The sequence below is a fragment of the Mucor velutinosus genome, assembly GCF_035048745.1.
Source record: "Mucor velutinosus strain NIH1002 chromosome Unknown tig00001552, whole genome shotgun sequence".
Classification (NCBI taxonomy): domain Eukaryota; kingdom Fungi; phylum Mucoromycota; class Mucoromycetes; order Mucorales; family Mucoraceae; genus Mucor; species Mucor velutinosus.
In genome coordinates this window covers 27,882-48,223 of record NW_027041895.1, presented here as the reverse complement: position 1 = coordinate 48,223, position 20,342 = coordinate 27,882, and the positions used below count along the sequence as shown (strand labels likewise).

Here is a 20,342-nt window from a genome sequence, read left to right as displayed (position 1 = left end):
CTACAGGGTATGGATATGAATCAGCTTCAAATGATTCTTAATCAGCTCCAAGAACAACTTACCTCGGTTACTGCTCGCGTCAACGAACATGATGGTCTTCTTGCTCGTTTAGATACTCTGGAAAAAGAGAATTCAGAGTTGAAAAAACTTTTACAGGACAAGGACCTTGCAATTCAAAAATTGCAGGGTGCAGTCTCCGGTCACGTGGTCCCCTCTGGTTCGAGTCGGCCCACGGCGGTAGAGGGGTCAACCCTCAAAACTACTACTGGCTCTATGAATACTAAGGCTACTAAATCACCTAGCTATGCAAATGTCGCAAAGGCTGCTGCTAACCTCTGATCCTGATACCTGCTACTGAAGCTAAGCAAGCTAAGAAGCGTCTTGCTATTGGTCGCGCCTTTACAACTGCTGCTCGTAAAGGTCCTCAAGGTTACCAATATGTTTATATTGGTAGATCTAAGAAGATTGCACGCTCTGAAGTTCGCTCTCTCTTGCGCAAAGCCGGCGTTGATTTGGGTCGTGTGCTTGACATCTGTTTCCCAGCATCCGATGTTATTGGCATCCTGGTGCATGTGCAATATGTTCAGGATTTTACTGCACTTTTGGAGGCTTGTGAGGCTGAATTCTTCTTCGACTTTGACCCTTTGGACCCTGCTAACATAGCTGATCCTAAGTATGACTCTTTGACTCTGGATCAACGTACTGCTTTGATCATGGAATTTACTGCTGCTCGGTGTCTGCAAACCTTAGCTTTCCTACGTCCTCTGAATGTCAGTGGTGTTGGTAAGTACTTTGTTGAGCAAGGCTGGATTTGTGACGAAGACCTTTCTGTTTCTGTTGGTGATGCCATTCAACGCTTTGCAAAGAAGGAACCCAAGAGGGCTAACTTCTTGTTCCGTCGCAAGATTAATGCTGACTCTGCCAATGAAGATTCTGCTATGGAACAATAATGTGTTCCACCACTGAGTCCTTGATACTGTATACCCAAAATGATAACCCTGTCCACTCCTTATTTGTCTCTCTCTCTCTTTGGAATGCCAATGGTCTTCGTCAATCAGTGATTCACGATGTTCTCTCTCATGTCCTGGATACTCATGTCTTGCTGGTTACTGAAACCTGGCTAACTTCTGGCTCTTTTCCTACAGATTGGTCCCAATACCATCTTTACGGTTCGAAAGTACCTGGTGCCTTCAACCGTGGTTCTGGTGGTATTACTGCTTTTGTCTCTCCTTCCTGTCCTTACTCTGTCTATCAACTCCCATCCTATAATCCGCATACTTTGTCCCTTAAGGTTGGCTCCCTTACGGTCCATTGTGTATACTTACCTCCACCCTTATCATCTGATAAGGTGCTCTCGGCCCTTAGTTCATTACCTATGACTAGGGATACTATTCTATGTGGCGATTTCAATGCTCGGTTGGGTTCTCTCACTGGTGATGCTATCTCTAATGCTCGTGGTAATGCTCTCAAACCTTGGTTTGATGAACACTGCTTGTCTGTACTCAATGCGTCTTTGGCTTTTGGTGTTACGACGTACTCTTCTTTTCGGCAGCAACAAGAATTGAGTAGTATCATTGATTTGTTTTTGACAAATATTGGTGATGTTGCTTTGGTGAATCCTCAACTGGTGGTTGAGTCTGATCTGTCTCTTGGTTCTGACCATCGATTGATGTCACTTACTTTCGGGTATGTGCCACCTCTCGATGACACTGTGGCTCCTGGTGATTTCTGTTCTGGCTCCTCGGCGTCAATGGAAGCTCTCGAAATTGACGAAAGAGAAGCCTTTGGGCTTACTCCGTGAATCCTTTCGATCTTCTGTTGCTCCTCTGGTTGGTACTCTTTCTGGTTTGGTGTCTGCTCCTCCTGGTGTTCGTCCAGATATTGATGCACTCAACGATTCTTTGAATCAAATGTTTGTATGAATCTCTGGATAGTTCTATTGGTGTGAAATCTGGTCGTCCTGGCCATTGGAAGAAGTACTGGACGCAAGAAATTCAGGATGCTGCTACTGTACGTGATCACTCTTATAGTCAATGGAGGCATGCCTTTGGTATTGTCAAAGTTGAAAAATGGTCCTTATACAAAATTGCGCATCGCAAGTTTCGCTCCCTGGTGCAAGCTGCAAAGCGAAGGTCCTGGAAACAGTTCTGTGGTATTCTAGAAAAGGATTTCTCAAAAGCTACTGCTGCTATCAAGCGCATCAAGCGTAACAAAGAGTCTTCTGCTACCTACAGTCATCCCGACGGTCCTGCTGCTTCTGTCACTGCTATGGGTTCTCATCTCGCTTCGGTGTTATGATGGCTCTCTGCTTGCCACTGCTACTCGTCCTGCTGCTCCCCCCACTTTTGACTCTGTTCTGCCTTTTTGTGTGCCTGTGGATTTGTCACTGTTCGATGTTGATACTCTTGTATCTCACATTCAGCGGCTCCCAACACATAAAGCTCCTGGTCCAGATCATATTAAAAGCTGAGATGCTCAAGTCCTTGGTCTCTGAGATTGCTCCGGTGTTGTCTCTGTTGTTCACTCTGTTTACCAATGGTCGTATACTCCTGCTCTCTGGCGTCATGCCCAAGCTTCCCCATCTTCAAGAAAGGTGATGCTTCTGATCCCGCCAACTATAGGCCTATTTTCTCTGACTTCTGTTGTGCGCAAACTGTTTGAGTTCTCTCTCATGCCTGAGCTGGATGCCCATTCTCCTGCCCTTGACATTGCCAAGGTGGTTTCCGCCCTCAACGTAGTCCTCTGGATCAAGCCCTCTGCTTGCATGACTTGATGCATGATTACTTTGTTGCGCACCGTCGTCGTCCTGTTGTCGCTTTCTTGGATATCAAGTCAGCATATGACACAGTCGATCGTCGTGTTATCTGGTCTGCTTTGGCTGGTTCTAGTCTTCCTCGTGCTGTTCTGGGTCTGTTGATCAACATGTTTGATGATGTGTCTGTCTCTGTCTTGATTGCTAATCACAACTCGACTGCCTTCTCTCCTGTCACTGGTGTTCTGCAAGGCTCAGTGCTCAGTCCTCACTTGTACTCGTTGTATATCAACTCTTTACCAAGTCTTTTGCGTTCTGGTGCTACTGGTGCTACTATGCTGCCTGTGCCTGGTGCTGATGCTCCTATTGCTATCAATAGTCTCCTGTTCGCTGATGATGTGGCTGTCTTTGGTTCAAAGTCTGAGGTTCAGCGTATGTTGGATCTTGCTGCTGGTCATTCTGTCTCTCTTGGATATAGGTGGAAGCCTTCCAAATGCGCTGTGCTTGGTACTGCTGCTGCTCTTGCTGGTTCTCCTCTTGTACTATACAATGAAGCCCTGCCTGTCGTTGACGAATTTACATACCCTTGGTATGCCATTCCGATACAAAGGCCTGCATGCTCCCTGGTTATTCTGTCTCTGCGTTCTGCTGGTGCTGTCAAGACCCATGGCTCTGTTAAACTCTGTTGGTGTCAACCGCAATGGTTTCTCTTTTGCTGCTCTCTCTCCGCCTTGTACAGGACATTTATTCGTCCTAAGCTTGAATACGGTCTGCCATCTCGCATCTCTCTGCTCGTGATTTTACTGCTCTGGATACTCTGCAAAACCGACTTTGGCATGTTTGTGGGTTAGTTACTTGGGTCAATGTCGCAAGCACATTACCTGTCTTCCCAGTATCAAACATCGCCTACAATGTACCTGGCTACCCGTTTTGCTCTGCGTGCTGATACTCTGCCATGACGATTGTCTGCTGGTTCTGCTTCGTGCCCATTTGCACTATACAAGGTTGGATCGTTTTATATGTTGAAAACCCCTCTGTATCAGTCGCTGCCTGACCCTGTTCCTTCTTCTGCTGGCTTGCGTACTACCTTTGGCTGCTTATTGCAAGATCAGGTTGATCTCCAACTCTCTGCTGCTACTGTCACTGGTCGTCATACTTTGCTTCGTGCTTGTCGTCCTGATACCACAAGGCCTGATCCCATACTCTATCTGCCTCTTGGTCGTATTGCCCGTAGTCGTTTGGTCCCGCTGGCGTCTTGGCCGCTTTACTAACATGCGTGAGGAGTTGTCCCTGTATGTCACCTGCAGGTGTCTACATCTCTCGTGATCACTTTATGTACTGTCGTGCTCTTGATCCTGCCTTGATCGATGCCTTGCCGCCTGCTCCACCTGGTGTGCACCGTATTGACCATGCTCTTAATTGCTTGCCACTAATGCCTCTGCCGGTCCTCCTGATTTCTGGCCTGCTCTACTGAACCTCCTGTATGCTATCGATTGCCTTGTGCATCCTCTGGCTGTCATTGCTCCGGATCCAGATCCAGCGTCTCTTTGGTACTCCAGTACTGGTTGATCTGACAGGGATGAACATGTTCCATTGTTGTTTTCTACGTGCGGCTCCTCGGTGGTAAGTCATTATCAAAGTTCCCATCCGTTGGTTGTCCCTCGAGATCCTCAATGTGAGCACCACTAGTCTCCATGTCCTGTACTCTTGTCACTTGCATTTTTTTCTCCTTTGAAAGTGCTCTGGAGGGGTTTTTTAGTTACTTGCTCTATATTTGTTCTTGAAGTTAGGCTATGCTCACATCGAGTGCCCATTAAATTTCTTATAAATAAAAACAATCTTTAAACTGAGCTATACCCGCTTCGTGGGTGGTTCCTGGTTCAACGTTGCTAAGCACATTACCTGTCTCCCTTCAATGAAACATCGGTATAATGTCTTGGCAACTAGGTATGCTCTTCGTTCTGCTACTCTACCTGAGGATAGTCTTGTGGTGGTTCTTCGTGATGCTCTGTCGTACACTCGACTGGATCGGTACATCTGTGAAAACAGTTTGTATAGATCTCTGCCTGACCCTGTCCCTTCATTTGCTGGTCTCAAGGCTCACTTTTCTGACTTCTGGCAGGATCAGGTGGATCAACAACTAGCTGCAGCTACTACTACTGGTAAACATGTTCTGCTTCGTGCGTGCCGTCCTTCTGTCTCTCGCCCTGATCCCATACTGTACTTACCTATTGGTCGATCTGCTCGTAGTCGTTTGGTTCGTTGGCGTCTTGGTCGTTTTGCAAACATGCGTGAGGAATGTCCCTGCATGGATGGATCTTTCATCTCTCGAAATCACTTCCCTCAAAGTCGTGCTTTGGATCGTGATCTGTGGGATGCTCTGCCTGCTGCTCCTCCTGGTGTACATGTCATTGACAATGCCCTGAACATGCTGCCTATAAGTGGTTCTGCTGGTCCTCCAGTATACTGGTCTGCGTTACTATCTTTGCTTCATGCAATCGACTGTCTGGTCTACCCTTTGGCTACTATCGCTCCTGATCCTGATCCCGGATCATTGTGGTTCTATCCTCCCTCTCATGGCTAACTGAGATGAACGTTTGGCCGATTGTTTTCTTTGTGCGGTGCCTCGGTGGTAAGTCAAATCAAAGTTCCCATCCGTTGGTTCATCCCTCAAGATCAATCGTGCCACTACAAGTAGTCTTCTGCTCTTTTACTGCCATCTCAAACTTTTTTCCTCATCTTTTCCGTTGTCTCTGTTGAGGTTTTCTTTCTTTAGTCTATATAGTTACTAGTTTTATGGCATATGCTCATACCGAGTGCCCAATTATAAAACATTGTATATAAATAAAAACAATCTTAAACTGAGCTATACCCGCGCGATCTCTTTCCGTTTTTCATCACTTTTTGCCACCCTCTCCGTAAAAAGTCTCCTTAGAATCACGAAAAACGCTATTTTCCCAACAATCAGCAACTCAATCAACTCCAAAACTATACCAGTATACTTGCCTTTAGTCTCTGTCTATTGTGTTATAGTTTCAAGTTTATTGAACATCTCCTTCATATTTTTTTGGATCTTCAACAATTTCTAAAAAAATAATCAGCAACATGCCCGAGTTTCAGCACCCAACTGATATGAATCAGGTTACTGTTATCATGCAACAGTTACAACAACAACTTGCCTCTCTCTCTGAACGTGTTAATCAACATGATGGTATTTTGGCTCGTCTCGATGCTTTGGAAAAGGAAAACCAAGCCTTGAAAAAAATTTTACACGACAAGGATCTGGTCATTGAAAAATTGCAAGCCACGTCACAGGATTCTGTTACAAGCACCCCCATCAAAGGGGCATCTGGATCCACCACCTCTGCTACTGCCACCACTGATTCTGGTACTATTAGCTATTCTGCTATAGCTAAGAAGGCTGCACATCGCCCTGATCCAACTAAAGCTGCTAAGAGAAAGTTGGCTGCTGGTCGTCTCTTCAAAACGTCTGCTGCTAAGGGTCCCCAAGGATATCAATATGTATATATTGGTAGATCTGGTAAGATCTTACGCTCTGAAATTCGACGCACTCTCAAGGCCATTGGGGTGGATACGTCTCGTATCCTCGACATCAACTTCCCTGCCTCTGAAGCTATTGGTATTCTCTTGCATACCCAATATGTTGCTGAATTCTTGGCTCTGCTCCGTGCAAGTGAATCGGAAATATTGGAGGATTTTGACCCGTTGAATCCTGCTAATATTGCCGACCCAAAGTACGATGCCTACTCTGAACACGATCGAATGGATCTTATTGCTGAGATGGTCAATGCTCGCAGTGTAGATGCTCTGTCCCATATCCGCCCACTTAATGTGAGTAGTGTTGGCCGTTGGTTCCTGGATCTTGGATGGATAGGTCAAGCCGAACTGGACGAGGCTGTTGCTGGTGCTATGGACCGACTAAAGGAAAAAGACCCTAAAAAGGCTGCTTTCTTGTTCAAGCGTCGCCGTGATACTTCTACTGATTCTGAAATGGAGATCTAATGTCTCTTAACAATGAATCATGGTCTGGTAATTTGAATAATGTGTCTGTCCCCTCGGTTTTTGTCTCTCTCTCTCTTTGGAATGCGAATGGTCTTCGTCAAACAACAGTTCATGATGTTATTTCTCATATTGTTGATACTCATGTTCTGTTTGTCACTGAAACTTGGCTCACTTCTGGTTCCTATCCGATTGACTGGTCTCAATACCACTTGTATGGTTCAAAAGTACCTGGTGCTTTCAACCGTGGTTCTGGTGGTATCACTGCTTTTGTCTCTCCTTCTTGCCCCTTTACGGTCTTCCAACTCCCTTCATACAATCCGCACACTCTGTCTCTCAAGGTTGGCACCCTAACGGTTCATTGTGTTTACTTTCCTCCACCCTTATCCTCTGATAAGGTGCTCTCGGCCCTCAGCTCATTACCTATGACTAGGGATACTATTCTCTGCGGTGATTTCAATGCTCGGTTGGGTCCTCTGACTGGTGATGTTAGCTCCAATGCTCGTGGTAATGCTCTCAAACCTTGGTTTGACGAACATTGCTTATCTGTGCTTAATGCGTCTTTGGCTTTTGGTGTTAAGACTTACTCTTCTTTTCGGCAGCAGCAAGAATTGAGTAGTATTATCGATCTGTTTCTGACAAATATTGGTGATGTTGCTTTGGTGAACCCTCAACTGGTGGTTGAGTCTGATCTGTCTCTTGGTTCTGACCATCGATTGATGTCACTTACTTTCGAGTATGTGCCACCTCTTGATGACACTGTGGCTCCTGGTGATTCTGTTCTGGCTCCTAGGCGGCAATGGAAGCTCTCGAAATTGACGAAAGAGAGGCCTTTGGGCCTACTCCGTGAATCCTTTCGATCTTCTGTTGCTCCTCTGGTTGTTACTCTCTCTGGTTTGGTGTCTGCTCCTCCTGGTACTCGTCCCGACATTGATGCACTCAACGGTTCTTTGAACCAATGTTTGTATGAATGTTTGGATAGCTCAATAGGTGTGAAGTCTGGCCGTCCTGGCCATTGGAAGAAATACTGGACGCAAGAAATCCAAGACGCGGCTACTGAACGGGATCGTCTCTACAGTCGATGGCGGTATGCCCTTGGGTATACTAAGATTGATTGTTGGGTCTTATACAAGCAAGCTCATCGCCGTTTTCGCTCTTTGGTACAGTCTGCTAAGCGCAAGTCCTGGCATAAGTTCTGTGGTGCTCTGGAAAGAGACTTCTCAAAAGCTACTGCTGCTATAAAACGCATCAAGCGCAATAAAGAGTCTTCACCTACGTACAGTCACCCAGATGGTCCTGCTGCTTCTGTTGCTACTATGGGCTCTCATTTGGCTACGGTCTACGAAGGTGCTCTGTTAAATACTGCTTCTCGTCCTGCTCCTGTCACTCCTATGGTTTCTGACTTGCCTTTCTGTCTCCCTGCGGACATGTCTTTGTTTGATACTGATACCTTGGTACTGTGTATTAAACGTCTGCCGACTCACAAAGCTCCTGGTCCTGACCATATCAAGGCTGAGATGTTAAAAGCTCTGACCTCAGAAATTGCCCCAGTGCTCTCTCTGCTGTTTCACCTCTGCTATCAATGGTCTTATACTCCTGGTTTATGGCGCCAAGCTCAGGTGTTTCCGATTTTCAAGAAGGGTGATGCTTCCGATCCTGGTAATTATCGACCAATTTCGCTCACTTCGGTGGTGCGTAAGTTGTTTGAGTTCTGTCTCATGCCGGCTCTGGATGAACACTCCCCTGCTCTGGATATTGCTCAAGGTGGCTTCCGTCCTCAACGTAGTCCTCTGGATCAAGCCCTCTGCTTGCATGACTTGATGCATGATTACTTTCTGACTCACCGTCGCTATCCTGTGGTGGCTTTCTTGGATATCAAGTCAGCTTATGATACTGTCGATCGTAGGGTTATATGGCAAGCCCTGGCTGGTTCTACACTTCCTCGTCCTGTTCTGGGTCTTTTGATGAACATGTTTGACGATGTCTCAGTCTCAGTCTTGATTGCTAATCATACCTCTGCTGCTTTCTCTCCTGTTACTGGTGTACTTCAAGGCTCAGTACTCAGTCCTCATTTGTATTCGTTGTATATCAACTCCTTACCGAATCTTTTGCGTTCTGTTGATACTGGTGCTACGATGGTCAGTCCTCCTGGTGCTAGTCGTCCTATTGCCATCAATAGCTTGCTCTTTGCCGATGATGTTGCTATCTTTGGGTCTTTGTCTGGTGTCCAGTCTATGTTGGATCTTGCTGCTGAACACTCTGTCTGTCTTGGTTATAGGTGGAAGCCATCTAAATGTGCTGTGCTCGGTTCTCCTACTGCCCTCTCTGATGCTCGTCTTACTCTCTACAATGAGCCGCTGCCGGTGGTAGATGAGTTTGTGTACCTTGGTATGCCATTTCGATATAAAGGGCTACATGCTCCTAGTATCTTGTCTCTGCGGTCCGCTGGTGCTGTCAAGGTTATGGCTTTGCTGAACTCTGTTGGTGTCAACCGTAATGGTTTCTCTCTGCTGCTCTGTTCTCGTCTGTACAAGGCTTTCGTTAGACCCAAGATTGAGTATGGCCTCGCTATATCTCATCTTGACTATCATACCTTTGAGGCTCTTGACAAGCTCCAAAACCGGCTGGTTGGTATGTTCGTGGGTGGTTCCTGGTTCAACGTTGCTAAGCACATTACCTGTCTCCCTTCAATGAAACATCGGTATAATGTCTTGGCAACTAGGTATGCTCTTCGTTCTGCTACTCTACCTGAGGATAGTCTTGTGGTGGTTCTGCGTGATGCTCTGTCGTACACTCGACTGGATCGGTACATCTGTGAAAACAGTTTGTATAGATCTCTGCCTGACCCTGTCCCTTCATTTGCTGGTCTCAAGGCTCACTTCTCTGACTTCTGGCAAGATCAGGTTGACCAACAACTGGCTGCTGCTACTACTACTGGTAAACATGTTCTGCTTCGTGCGTGCCGTCCTTCTGTCTCTCGCCCTGATCCCATACTGTACTTACCTATTGGTCGATCTGCTCGTAGTCGTTTGGTTCGTTGGCGTCTTGGTCGTTTTGCAAACATGCGTGAGGAATGTCCCTGCATGGATGGATCTTTCATCTCTCGAAATCACTTCCCTCAATGTCGTGCTTTGGATCGTGATCTGTGGGATGCTCTGCCTGCTGCTCCTCCTGGTGTACATGTCATTGACAATGCCCTGAACATGCTGCCTATAAGTGGTTCTGCTGGTCCTCCAGTATACTGGTCTGCGTTACTATCTTTGCTTCATGCAATCGACTGTCTGGTCCACCCTTTGGCTACTATCGCTCCTGATCCTGATCCCGGATCATTGTGGTTCTATCCTCCCTCTCATGGCTAACTGAGATGAACGTTTGGCCGATTGTTTTCTTTGTGCGGTGCCTCGGTGGTAAGTCAAATCAAAGTTCCCATCCGTTGGTTCATCCCTCAAGATCAATCGTGCCACTACAAGTAGTCTTCTGCTCTTTTACTGCCATCTCAAACTTTTTTCCTCATCTTTTCCGTTGTCTCTGTTGAGGTTTTCTTTCTTTAGTCTATATAGTTACTAGTTTTATGGCATATGCTCATACCGAGTGCCCAATTATAAAACATTGTATATAAATAAAAACAATCTTAAACTGAGCTATACCCGCGCGATCTCTTTCCGTTTTTCATCACTTTTTGCCACCCTCTCCGTAAAAAGTCTCCTTAGAATCACGAAAAACGCTATTTTCCCAACAATCAGCAACTCAATCAACTCCAAAACTATACCAGTATACTTGCCTTTAGTCTCTGTCTATTGTGTTATAGTTTCAAGTTTATTGAACATCTCCTTCATATTTTTTTGGATCTTCAACAATTTCTAAAAAATAATCAGCAACATGCCCGAGTTTCAGCACCCAACTGATATGAATCAGGTTACTGTTATCATGCAACAGTTACAACAACAACTTGCCTCTCTCTCTGAACGTGTTAATCAACATGATGGTATTTTGGCTCGTCTCGATGCTTTGGAAAAGGAAAACCAAGCCTTGAAAAAAATTTTACACGACAAGGATCTGGTCATTGAAAAATTGCAAGCCACGTCACAGGATTCTGTTACAAGCACCCCCATCAAAGGGGCATCTGGATCCACCACCTCTGCTACTGCCACCACTGATTCTGGTACTATTAGCTATTCTGCTATAGCTAAGAAGGCTGCACATCGCCCTGATCCAACTAAAGCTGCTAAGAGAAAGTTGGCTGCTGGTCGTCTCTTCAAAACGTCTGCTGCTAAGGGTCCCCAAGGATATCAATATGTATATATTGGTAGATCTGGTAAGATCTTACGCTCTGAAATTCGACGCACTCTCAAGGCCATTGGGGTGGATACGTCTCGTATCCTCGACATCAACTTCCCTGCCTCTGAAGCTATTGGTATTCTCTTGCATACCCAATATGTTGCTGAATTCTTGGCTCTGCTCCGTGCAAGTGAATCGGAAATATTGGAGGATTTTGACCCGTTGAATCCTGCTAATATTGCCGACCCAAAGTACGATGCCTACTCTGAACACGATCGAATGGATCTTATTGCTGAGATGGTCAATGCTCGCAGTGTAGATGCTCTGTCCCATATCCGCCCACTTAATGTGAGTAGTGTTGGCCGTTGGTTCCTGGATCTTGGATGGATAGGTCAAGCCGAACTGGACGAGGCTGTTGCTGGTGCTATGGACCGACTAAAGGAAAAAGACCCTAAAAAGGCTGCTTTCTTGTTCAAGCGTCGCCGTGATACTTCTACTGATTCTGAAATGGAGATCTAATGTCTCTTAACAATGAATCATGGTCTGGTAATTTGAATAATGTGTCTGTCCCCTCGGTTTTTGTCTCTCTCTCTCTTTGGAATGCGAATGGTCTTCGTCAAACAACAGTTCATGATGTTATTTCTCATATTGTTGATACTCATGTTCTGTTTGTCACTGAAACTTGGCTCACTTCTGGTTCCTATCCGATTGACTGGTCTCAATACCACTTGTATGGTTCAAAAGTACCTGGTGCTTTCAACCGTGGTTCTGGTGGTATCACTGCTTTTGTCTCTCCTTCTTGCCCCTTTACGGTCTTCCAACTCCCTTCATACAATCCGCACACTCTGTCTCTCAAGGTTGGCACCCTAACGGTTCATTGTGTTTACTTTCCTCCACCCTTATCCTCTGATAAGGTGCTCTCGGCCCTCAGCTCATTACCTATGACTAGGGATACTATTCTCTGCGGTGATTTCAATGCTCGGTTGGGTCCTCTGACTGGTGATGTTATCTCCAATGCTCGTGGTAATGCTCTCAAACCTTGGTTTGACGAACATTGCTTATCTGTGCTTAATGCGTCTTTGGCTTTTGGTGTTAAGACTTACTCTTCTTTTCGGCAGCAGCAAGAATTGAGTAGTATTATCGATCTGTTTCTGACAAATATTGGTGATGTTGCTTTGGTGAACCCTCAACTGGTGGTTGAGTCTGATCTGTCTCTTGGTTCTGACCATCGATTGATGTCACTTACTTTCGAGTATGTGCCACCTCTTGATGACACTGTGGCTCCTGGTGATTCTGTTCTGGCTCCTAGGCGGCAATGGAAGCTCTCGAAATTGACGAAAGAGAGGCCTTTGGGCCTACTCCGTGAATCCTTTCGATCTTCTGTTGCTCCTCTGGTTGTTACTCTCTCTGGTTTGGTGTCTGCTCCTCCTGGTACTCGTCCCGACATTGATGCACTCAACGGTTCTTTGAACCAATGTTTGTATGAATGTTTGGATAGCTCAATAGGTGTGAAGTCTGGCCGTCCTGGCCATTGGAAGAAATACTGGACGCAAGAAATCCAAGACGCGGCTACTGAACGGGATCGTCTCTACAGTCGATGGCGGTATGCCCTTGGGTATACTAAGATTGATTGTTGGGTCTTATACAAGCAAGCTCATCGCCGTTTTCGCTCTTTGGTACAGTCTGCTAAGCGCAAGTCCTGGCATAAGTTCTGTGGTGCTCTGGAAAGAGACTTCTCAAAAGCTACTGCTGCTATAAAACGCATCAAGCGCAATAAAGAGTCTTCACCTACGTACAGTCACCCAGATGGTCCTGCTGCTTCTGTTGCTACTATGGGCTCTCATTTGGCTACGGTCTACGAAGGTGCTCTGTTAAATACTGCTTCTCGTCCTGCTCCTGTCACTCCTATGGTTTCTGACTTGCCTTTCTGTCTCCCTGCGGACATGTCTTTGTTTGATACTGATACCTTGGTACTGTGTATTAAACGTCTGCCGACTCACAAAGCTCCTGGTCCTGACCATATCAAGGCTGAGATGTTAAAAGCTCTGACCTCAGAAATTGCCCCAGTGCTCTCTCTGCTGTTTCACCTCTGCTATCAATGGTCTTATACTCCTGGTTTATGGCGCCAAGCTCAGGTGTTTCCGATTTTCAAGAAGGGTGATGCTTCCGATCCTGGTAATTATCGACCAATTTCGCTCACTTCGGTGGTGCGTAAGTTGTTTGAGTTCTGTCTCATGCCGGCTCTGGATGAACACTCCCCTGCTCTGGATATTGCTCAAGGTGGCTTCCGTCCTCAACGTAGTCCTCTGGATCAAGCCCTCTGCTTGCATGACTTGATGCATGATTACTTTCTGACTCACCGTCGCTATCCTGTGGTGGCTTTCTTGGATATCAAGTCAGCTTATGATACTGTCGATCGTAGGGTTATATGGCAAGCCCTGGCTGGTTCTACACTTCCTCGTCCTGTTCTGGGTCTTTTGATGAACATGTTTGACGATGTCTCAGTCTCAGTCTTGATTGCTAATCATACCTCTGCTGCTTTCTCTCCTGTTACTGGTGTACTTCAAGGCTCAGTACTCAGTCCTCATTTGTATTCGTTGTATATCAACTCCTTACCGAATCTTTTGCGTTCTGTTGATACTGGTGCTACGATGGCCAGTCCTCCTGGTGCTAGTCGTCCTATTGCCATCAATAGCTTGCTCTTTGCCGATGATGTTGCTATCTTTGGGTCTTTGTCTGGTGTCCAGTCTATGTTGGATCTTGCTGCTGAACACTCTGTCTGTCTTGGTTATAGGTGGAAGCCATCTAAATGTGCTGTGCTCGGTTCTCCTACTGCCCTCTCTGATGCTCGTCTTACTCTCTACAATGAGCCGCTGCCGGTGGTAGATGAGTTTGTGTACCTTGGTATGCCATTTCGATATAAAGGGCTACATGCTCCTAGTATCTTGTCTCTGCGGTCCGCTGGTGCTGTCAAGGTTATGGCTTTGCTGAACTCTGTTGGTGTCAACCGTAATGGTTTCTCTCTGCTGCTCTGTTCTCGTCTGTACAAGGCTTTCGTTAGACCCAAGATTGAGTATGGCCTCGCTATATCTCATCTTGACTATCATACCTTTGAGGCTCTTGACAAGCTCCAAAACCGGCTGGTTGGTATGTTCGTGGGTGGTTCCTGGTTCAACGTTGCTAAGCACATTACCTGTCTCCCTTCAATGAAACATCGGTATAATGTCTTGGCAACTAGGTATGCTCTTCGTTCTGCTACTCTACCTGAGGATAGTCTTGTGGTGGTTCTGCGTGATGCTCTGTCGTACACTCGACTGGATCGGTACATCTGTGAAAACAGTTTGTATAGATCTCTGCCTGACCCTGTCCCTTCATTTGCTGGTCTCAAGGCTCACTTCTCTGACTTCTGGCAAGATCAGGTTGACCAACAACTGGCTGCTGCTACTACTACTGGTAAACATGTTCTGCTTCGTGCGTGCCGTCCTTCTGTCTCTCGCCCTGATCCCATACTGTACTTACCTATTGGTCGATCTGCTCGTAGTCGTTTGGTTCGTTGGCGTCTTGGTCGTTTTGCAAACATGCGTGAGGAATGTCCCTGCATGGATGGATCTTTCATCTCTCGAAATCACTTCCCTCAATGTCGTGCTTTGGATCGTGATCTGTGGGATGCTCTGCCTGCTGCTCCTCCTGGTGTACATGTCATTGACAATGCCCTGAACATGCTGCCTATAAGTGGTTCTGCTGGTCCTCCAGTATACTGGTCTGCGTTACTATCTTTGCTTCATGCAATCGACTGTCTGGTCCACCCTTTGGCTACTATCGCTCCTGATCCTGATCCCGGATCATTGTGGTTCTATCCTCCCTCTCATGGCTAACTGAGATGAACGTTTGGCCGATTGTTTTCTTTGTGCGGTGCCTCGGTGGTAAGTCAAATCAAAGTTCCCATCCGTTGGTTCATCCCTCAAGATCAATCGTGCCACTACAAGTAGTCTTCTGCTCTTTTACTGCCATCTCAAACTTTTTTCCTCATCTTTTCCGTTGTCTCTGTTGAGGTTTTCTTTCTTTAGTCTATATAGTTACTAGTTTTATGGCATATGCTCATACCGAGTGCCCAATTATAAAACATTGTATATAAATAAAAACAATCTTTAAACTGAGCTATACCTGCCCACCTTCGCATCCATATTTTCCGCCTTTCTAACCTGGCATGTTACTCGGTATTTGTGCTTGCACGTTTAGGTGTGCTGCGGTGCGTCTGGCCGGTTTCTACCTTGAGTCCTGTTCGTCTCCCCCGTCTTGCGGCGCGGCCATTGCTATTCCTCCCTCTGTTTCTCCTCTTCTCTGGTGGGTTTTGATGCCGTTTTCATTACTGGTCCCCTCCCTTTTAGCAGCTCCCCTCAACCTTTAATTTAAAACATGCTTGCAGTGAAATCAGGTTTAGATAGATTTCACAAAAAAAATAAAGCAAAGGTAAAATACAATAGAAATCAACTGTATTTTATTTTGTGTATCAAATGAACTGAAGATCCTGGAATTGAGTAAAAAAAAGAAGAGTATTTATACATTTGCATCTGGCTTGTAGGATTAGTGATGATAGAGAGCAATAGGTGCTGCTATTGCGATATCTGGCAAATGTTGTTGATGTTTGATTTAAAGTGGTAATCAATGCAGGAGCACTGGCCATAAGGGTCGATTTGAGTAACCTTGATGGGCTTGGATGAGCTATCGGCATAGCATGATTTAATGTAACCTTGATGGTTTAAAGTGTGATGTTTGTTATTGAAGCATGGAATCCTTTATCTGGGATATTGTGCAACTATGGCAGCAGGGCATAGTTGTCATATTTGAATATGCTTGTTATTGATTTAATTCTATTTGGATAAAGATACCATCACCTATTACGACCATCATGGGTGTGATTGAATACACTGTGATCAGGAGTGATTCATTCACACGATGTGCGATATAAGCGTGTATCTTTACTTTAGTATTTTTAAATGGGTTTTTGATGTACATTTGAGCGCTTTCATTAATAGATCCAAATAGCATGAATTTGAATGAGTGCTATTTGATGAACTTTGGTTTTCAATTAAGTTGCGTTTGGGTGGCTATTTCATTACAATGCTTTTTCCCGCCGAATCACTGTTAGTCTTGCAACTTAATGATCATACCGATTCCGCAGTTGACTACATTTGTAAATAAATAAAAACCAATATTAAACTGAGCTATACCCGCATGGATGCTTGAATGGCTCACTTGGTTAGAGCTTCATGCGGAAGCAGTGAGTATGCCGAGAGGTCGTGGGTTCGAATCCCACCTTCGCATCCATATTTTCCGCCTTTCTAACCTGGCATGTTACTCGGTATTTGTGCTTGCACGTTTAGGTGTGCTGCGGTGTGTCTGGCCGGTTTCTACCTTGAGTCCTGTTCGTCTCCGCCGTCTTGCGGCGCGGCCATTGCTATTCCTCCCTTTGTTTCTCCTCCTCTCTGGTGGATTTTGATGCCGTTTACTTTATTGGTCCCCTCCCTTTTAGCAGCTCCCCTAACCTTTAATTTAAACATGCTTTTCCCCGCCGAATCACTGTTAGTCTTGCAATATATGATCATACCGATTCTGCAGTTGACTACATTTGTAAATAAATAAAAAACCAATATTAAACTGAGCTATACCGCATCTCTTTCCGTTTTTCATCACTTTTTGCCACCCTCTCCGTAAAAAGTCTCCTAAGAATCACGAAAAACGCTATTTTCCCAACAATCAGCAACTCAATCAACTCCAAAACTATACCAGTATACTTGCCTTTAGTCTCTGTCTATTGTGTTATAGTTTCAAGTTTATTGAACATCTCCATATTTTTTTGGATCTTCAACAATTTCTAAAAAAAATAATCAGCAATATGCCCGAGTTTCAGCACCCAACTGATATGAATCAGGTTACTGTTATCATGCAACAGTTACAACAACAACTTGCCTCTCTCTCTGAACGTGTTAATCAACATGATGGTATTTTGGCTCGTCTCGATGCTTTGGAAAAGGAAAACCAAGCCTTGAAAAAAATTTTACACGACAAGGATCTGGTCATTGAAAAATTGCAAGCCACGTCACAGGATTCTGTTACAAGCACCCCCATCAAGGGGGCATCTGGATCCACCACCTCTGCTACTGCCACCACTGATTCTGGTACTATTAGCTATTCTGCTATAGCTAAGAAGGCTGCACATCGCCCTGATCCAAATAAAGCTACTAAGAGAAAGTTGGCTGCTGGTCGTCTCTTCAAAACGTCTGCTGCTAAGGGTCCCCAAGGATATCAATATGTATATATTGGTAGATCTGTTAAGATCTTACGCTCTGAAATTCGACGCACTCTCAAGGCCATTGGGGTGGATACGTCTCGTATCCTCGACATCAACTTCCCTGCCTCCGAAGCTATTGGTATTCTCCTGCATACCCAATATGTTGCTGAATTCTTGGCTCTGCTCCGTGCAAGTGAATCGGAACTATTGGAGGATTTTGACCCGTTGAATCCTGCTAATATTGCCGACCCAAAGTACGATGCCTACTCTGAACACGATCGAATGGATCTTATTGCTGAGATGGTCAATGCTCGCAGCGTAGATGCTCTGTCCCATATCCGCCCACTTAATGTGAGTAGTGTTGGCCGTTGGTTCCTGGATCTTGGATGGATAGGTCAAGCCGAACTGGACGAGGCTGTTGCTGGTGCTATGGACCGACTAAAGGAAAAAGACCCTAAAAAGGCTGCTTTCTTGTTCAAGCGTCGCCGTGATACTTCTACTGATTCTGAAATGGAGATCTAATGTCTCTTAACAATGAATCATGGTCTGGTAATTTGAATAATGTGTCTGTCCCCCCGGTTTTTGTCTCTCTCTCTCTCTTTGGAATGCGAATGGTCTTCGTCAAACAACAGTCCATGATGTTATTTCTCATATTGTTGATACTCATGTCCTGTTTGTAACTGAAACTTGGCTCACTTTTGGTTCCTATCCGATTGACTGGTCTCAATATCACCTGTATGGCTCGAAAGTACCTGGTGCTTTTAAACGTGGCTCTGGTGATATCACTGCTTCTGTCTCTTCCTCCTATCCTTTTACCGTCTCCCAGCTACCGTCCTATAATTCGCACACTCTGTCCCTAAAGGTTGGCACCTTAACGGTTCATTGTGTTTACTTTCCTCCACCCTTATCTTCTGATAAGGTGCTCTCGGCCCTCAGTTCATTACCTACGACTAGGGATACTATTCTCTGTGATGACTTCAATGCTCGGTTGGGTCCTCTGACTGGTGATGCTATCTCCGATGCTGATGGTAATAATGCTCTGAAACCTTGATGATATCGGTTTATATTTGATCTGATCTCTTGTCATATCTGTGTTGCTGTGGTTGTAAATGCGATAATGATGATTGTAGAGAGAACTAAAAGGATAACATCTATTAACGTGGCTTTAATTTAGTTCATGTTATATATAATACCCCTATCCAATCTTATCCCAGAAGAAAAATCCCATTTTAATCTAACCGATCAAACAATTGTGTTGTGCCAGAAGGGCTACAGCTGTCTATAAAGATTAAGGTATTCTTGATGGTAGATATGTCTGTGTTGTGCAACAACATGGACAAGCTATGATAAGTGAAGTGCATCTCAGCTATCTAAATACTGAGGTTCACCAGATGTGATAAGCGTTGTACAAGATAAATTGCTACTTTGGCATTCAGAACTTAGTATAAATAGAACAACTCTTGTCTTCATCAATAAATCTTTAGTTTTTGTGTCTGATCTTATTCAAGTAAGTCTTGTTTTTATAATATCAAACATTTTATATACATTTATTATATGCGCAAAAAAATAATTACCTTACATTGAATATAACGCATTATATATATTTGAAAACTTGAAGAAAAAACTGAACGCAATATTCAATGCCGTTTCTTGCAAATAGAAGCAGTCGTAAACATCATGATTTGGAAGCACTTATTCAACTATAAAGAATTTTTTATAGTAGATTTTATTCCCTATTTTCAACGAAATATGTATGATTTTGCTAGTCTTTTGTGGTGAACTAAAAGAATATTTTATTCATGACTGTGAAGTAAAAATTTCTCATTATTTATAAAAAAAAAACGCAAATGTTCTAATGGATAATATGTGCTAAAAATGTGTACTCAGCTATATACATTTAGATGTGTGCTATTGACATACCGTACCTAGTGTTAGGGTGTTGTGAGCAAGATGCCTTTCGGATGGACAAAGGTTTTGCACAGACGCATAGATGCCACCTAGATCTTGTGAGTTGTTTGAATATAGCTGGAACTAATCAATAATGAATGATATTAAGATGCTGTAGGATGATTTTTTGGTATACGGGAGATGGCCACTTGACTTCAATTTAAACGTTTTGTAGGCATGGGCATTTTTTATATGGTTGTAAAAAAAAATCCAGAAAAGCCTTTGCGTTTGTTTCTTAGTTGATGCACAAGGAACAGATTTGCGAACAACATGAGAGTTTCCCGGCTATCATTAGTAACCCAATTTTTTGAGGATAACAGTGCCAGTATGATAAACAGTAAAGAGTACTGGCTGATTTATCAAGGAGAAAATGTAAATTAAATCAGCATAAAAGATGCCGTTTATTATGACGGATATAATGTGGACATATGTAATCACAATTTCCGGGTAATAGAAACTAATGGGTACGGGCCCATTGGATGTGGCAGTATTTTATATGATATGTTTTACTGATGACATTGCCATATGGCATGTTTCGTTGTTGTGATCTTACATATTTAAGGTACGATAGTTTGTCGGCCTATATCCAATTGCGGATATTGTATATCTTGATAGGCCACATTTGGTACACAGCGTTTGGAAGAGAAGGAGGACAGCTTATAATCGAGTAGTATGAGACGAGTATAGCGTATGTTGAAAAATACCTGTAATGCCGCACCTAAATCAGCATTTCTTTTATAAACAATATATTGTTATTGTCATCAAATACTTCAGAGGAAAAAATGGTGTCATCTACGGTAGATCAAGATAAGCTGTTTAAGATGAAATCATTTGCGTTTTCTTCTCATTTTTACCTTTAATTCAGTTTTGAAATTACAAACGTATGCATATTCTAAAAAAACATTACTGGAAAATAATTATGACGATTTCTATTATATTACGCACGCGCGACGGTCAGAAGACTGTGCGGAGCCATAAATATTGTCCACTTTGCACAAAACATTGCTTGAAGGGTCGACGACAAACGCAACAAGACATCGTTTTTCCGACAAT

General features: G+C 44.3%; 10 protein-coding genes across 10 annotated transcripts; all 10 read left to right on the top strand.

Moving 5' to 3' along the window:
* Nucleotides 1–30: 30 nt before the first annotated feature.
* On the top strand, nt 31–950 carry SF3B5 (Splicing factor 3B subunit 5; the record flags this gene model as incomplete). The annotated part of the gene is made up of 2 exons (XM_064826597.1): nt 31–199; nt 361–950. 2 exons carry the CDS (start codon nt 31–33, stop codon nt 948–950), a joined length of 759 nt encoding a protein of 252 aa, XP_064688241.1.
* Nucleotides 951–1,375: 425 nt separating this feature from the next.
* Nucleotides 1,376–2,298, top strand: ATC70_007335 (uncharacterized protein; the record flags this gene model as incomplete). The annotated part of the gene is made up of 2 exons (XM_064826596.1): nt 1,376–1,797; nt 1,935–2,298. The coding sequence occupies 2 exons, from the start codon at nt 1,376–1,378 to the stop codon at nt 2,296–2,298; spliced, it is 786 nt and encodes a 261-aa protein (XP_064688240.1).
* Nucleotides 2,299–2,772: 474 nt separating this feature from the next.
* Nucleotides 2,773–3,603, top strand: SDS23_2 (cell separation during budding; the record flags this gene model as incomplete). The annotated part of the gene is made up of 1 exon (XM_064826595.1): nt 2,773–3,603. The coding sequence occupies one exon, from the start codon at nt 2,773–2,775 to the stop codon at nt 3,601–3,603; it is 831 nt and encodes a 276-aa protein (XP_064688239.1).
* Nucleotides 3,604–3,771: 168 nt separating this feature from the next.
* OMA1 (metalloendopeptidase) lies at nt 3,772–4,023 on the top strand (the record flags this gene model as incomplete). Its single annotated transcript, XM_064826594.1, has 1 exon — nt 3,772–4,023. One exon carries the CDS (start codon nt 3,772–3,774, stop codon nt 4,021–4,023), a length of 252 nt encoding a protein of 83 aa, XP_064688238.1.
* A 644-nt stretch (nt 4,024–4,667) lies between these two features.
* ATC70_007332 (uncharacterized protein) lies at nt 4,668–5,336 on the top strand (the record flags this gene model as incomplete). Its single annotated transcript, XM_064826593.1, has 1 exon — nt 4,668–5,336. The coding sequence occupies one exon, from the start codon at nt 4,668–4,670 to the stop codon at nt 5,334–5,336; it is 669 nt and encodes a 222-aa protein (XP_064688237.1).
* A 521-nt stretch (nt 5,337–5,857) lies between these two features.
* Nucleotides 5,858–6,775, top strand: ATC70_007331 (uncharacterized protein; the record flags this gene model as incomplete). The annotated part of the gene is made up of 1 exon (XM_064826592.1): nt 5,858–6,775. One exon carries the CDS (start codon nt 5,858–5,860, stop codon nt 6,773–6,775), a length of 918 nt encoding a protein of 305 aa, XP_064688236.1.
* Nucleotides 6,776–7,197: 422 nt separating this feature from the next.
* Nucleotides 7,198–10,131, top strand: ATC70_007330 (uncharacterized protein; the record flags this gene model as incomplete). Its single annotated transcript, XM_064826591.1, has 1 exon — nt 7,198–10,131. One exon carries the CDS (start codon nt 7,198–7,200, stop codon nt 10,129–10,131), a length of 2,934 nt encoding a protein of 977 aa, XP_064688235.1.
* A 520-nt stretch (nt 10,132–10,651) lies between these two features.
* ATC70_007329 (uncharacterized protein) lies at nt 10,652–11,569 on the top strand (the record flags this gene model as incomplete). Its single annotated transcript, XM_064826590.1, has 1 exon — nt 10,652–11,569. One exon carries the CDS (start codon nt 10,652–10,654, stop codon nt 11,567–11,569), a length of 918 nt encoding a protein of 305 aa, XP_064688234.1.
* A 422-nt stretch (nt 11,570–11,991) lies between these two features.
* On the top strand, nt 11,992–14,925 carry ATC70_007328 (uncharacterized protein; the record flags this gene model as incomplete). Its single annotated transcript, XM_064826589.1, has 1 exon — nt 11,992–14,925. One exon carries the CDS (start codon nt 11,992–11,994, stop codon nt 14,923–14,925), a length of 2,934 nt encoding a protein of 977 aa, XP_064688233.1.
* Nucleotides 14,926–16,946: 2,021 nt separating this feature from the next.
* ATC70_007327 (uncharacterized protein) lies at nt 16,947–17,864 on the top strand (the record flags this gene model as incomplete). The annotated part of the gene is made up of 1 exon (XM_064826588.1): nt 16,947–17,864. The coding sequence occupies one exon, from the start codon at nt 16,947–16,949 to the stop codon at nt 17,862–17,864; it is 918 nt and encodes a 305-aa protein (XP_064688232.1).
* Between the last annotated feature and the right edge of the window lie 2,478 nt (nt 17,865–20,342).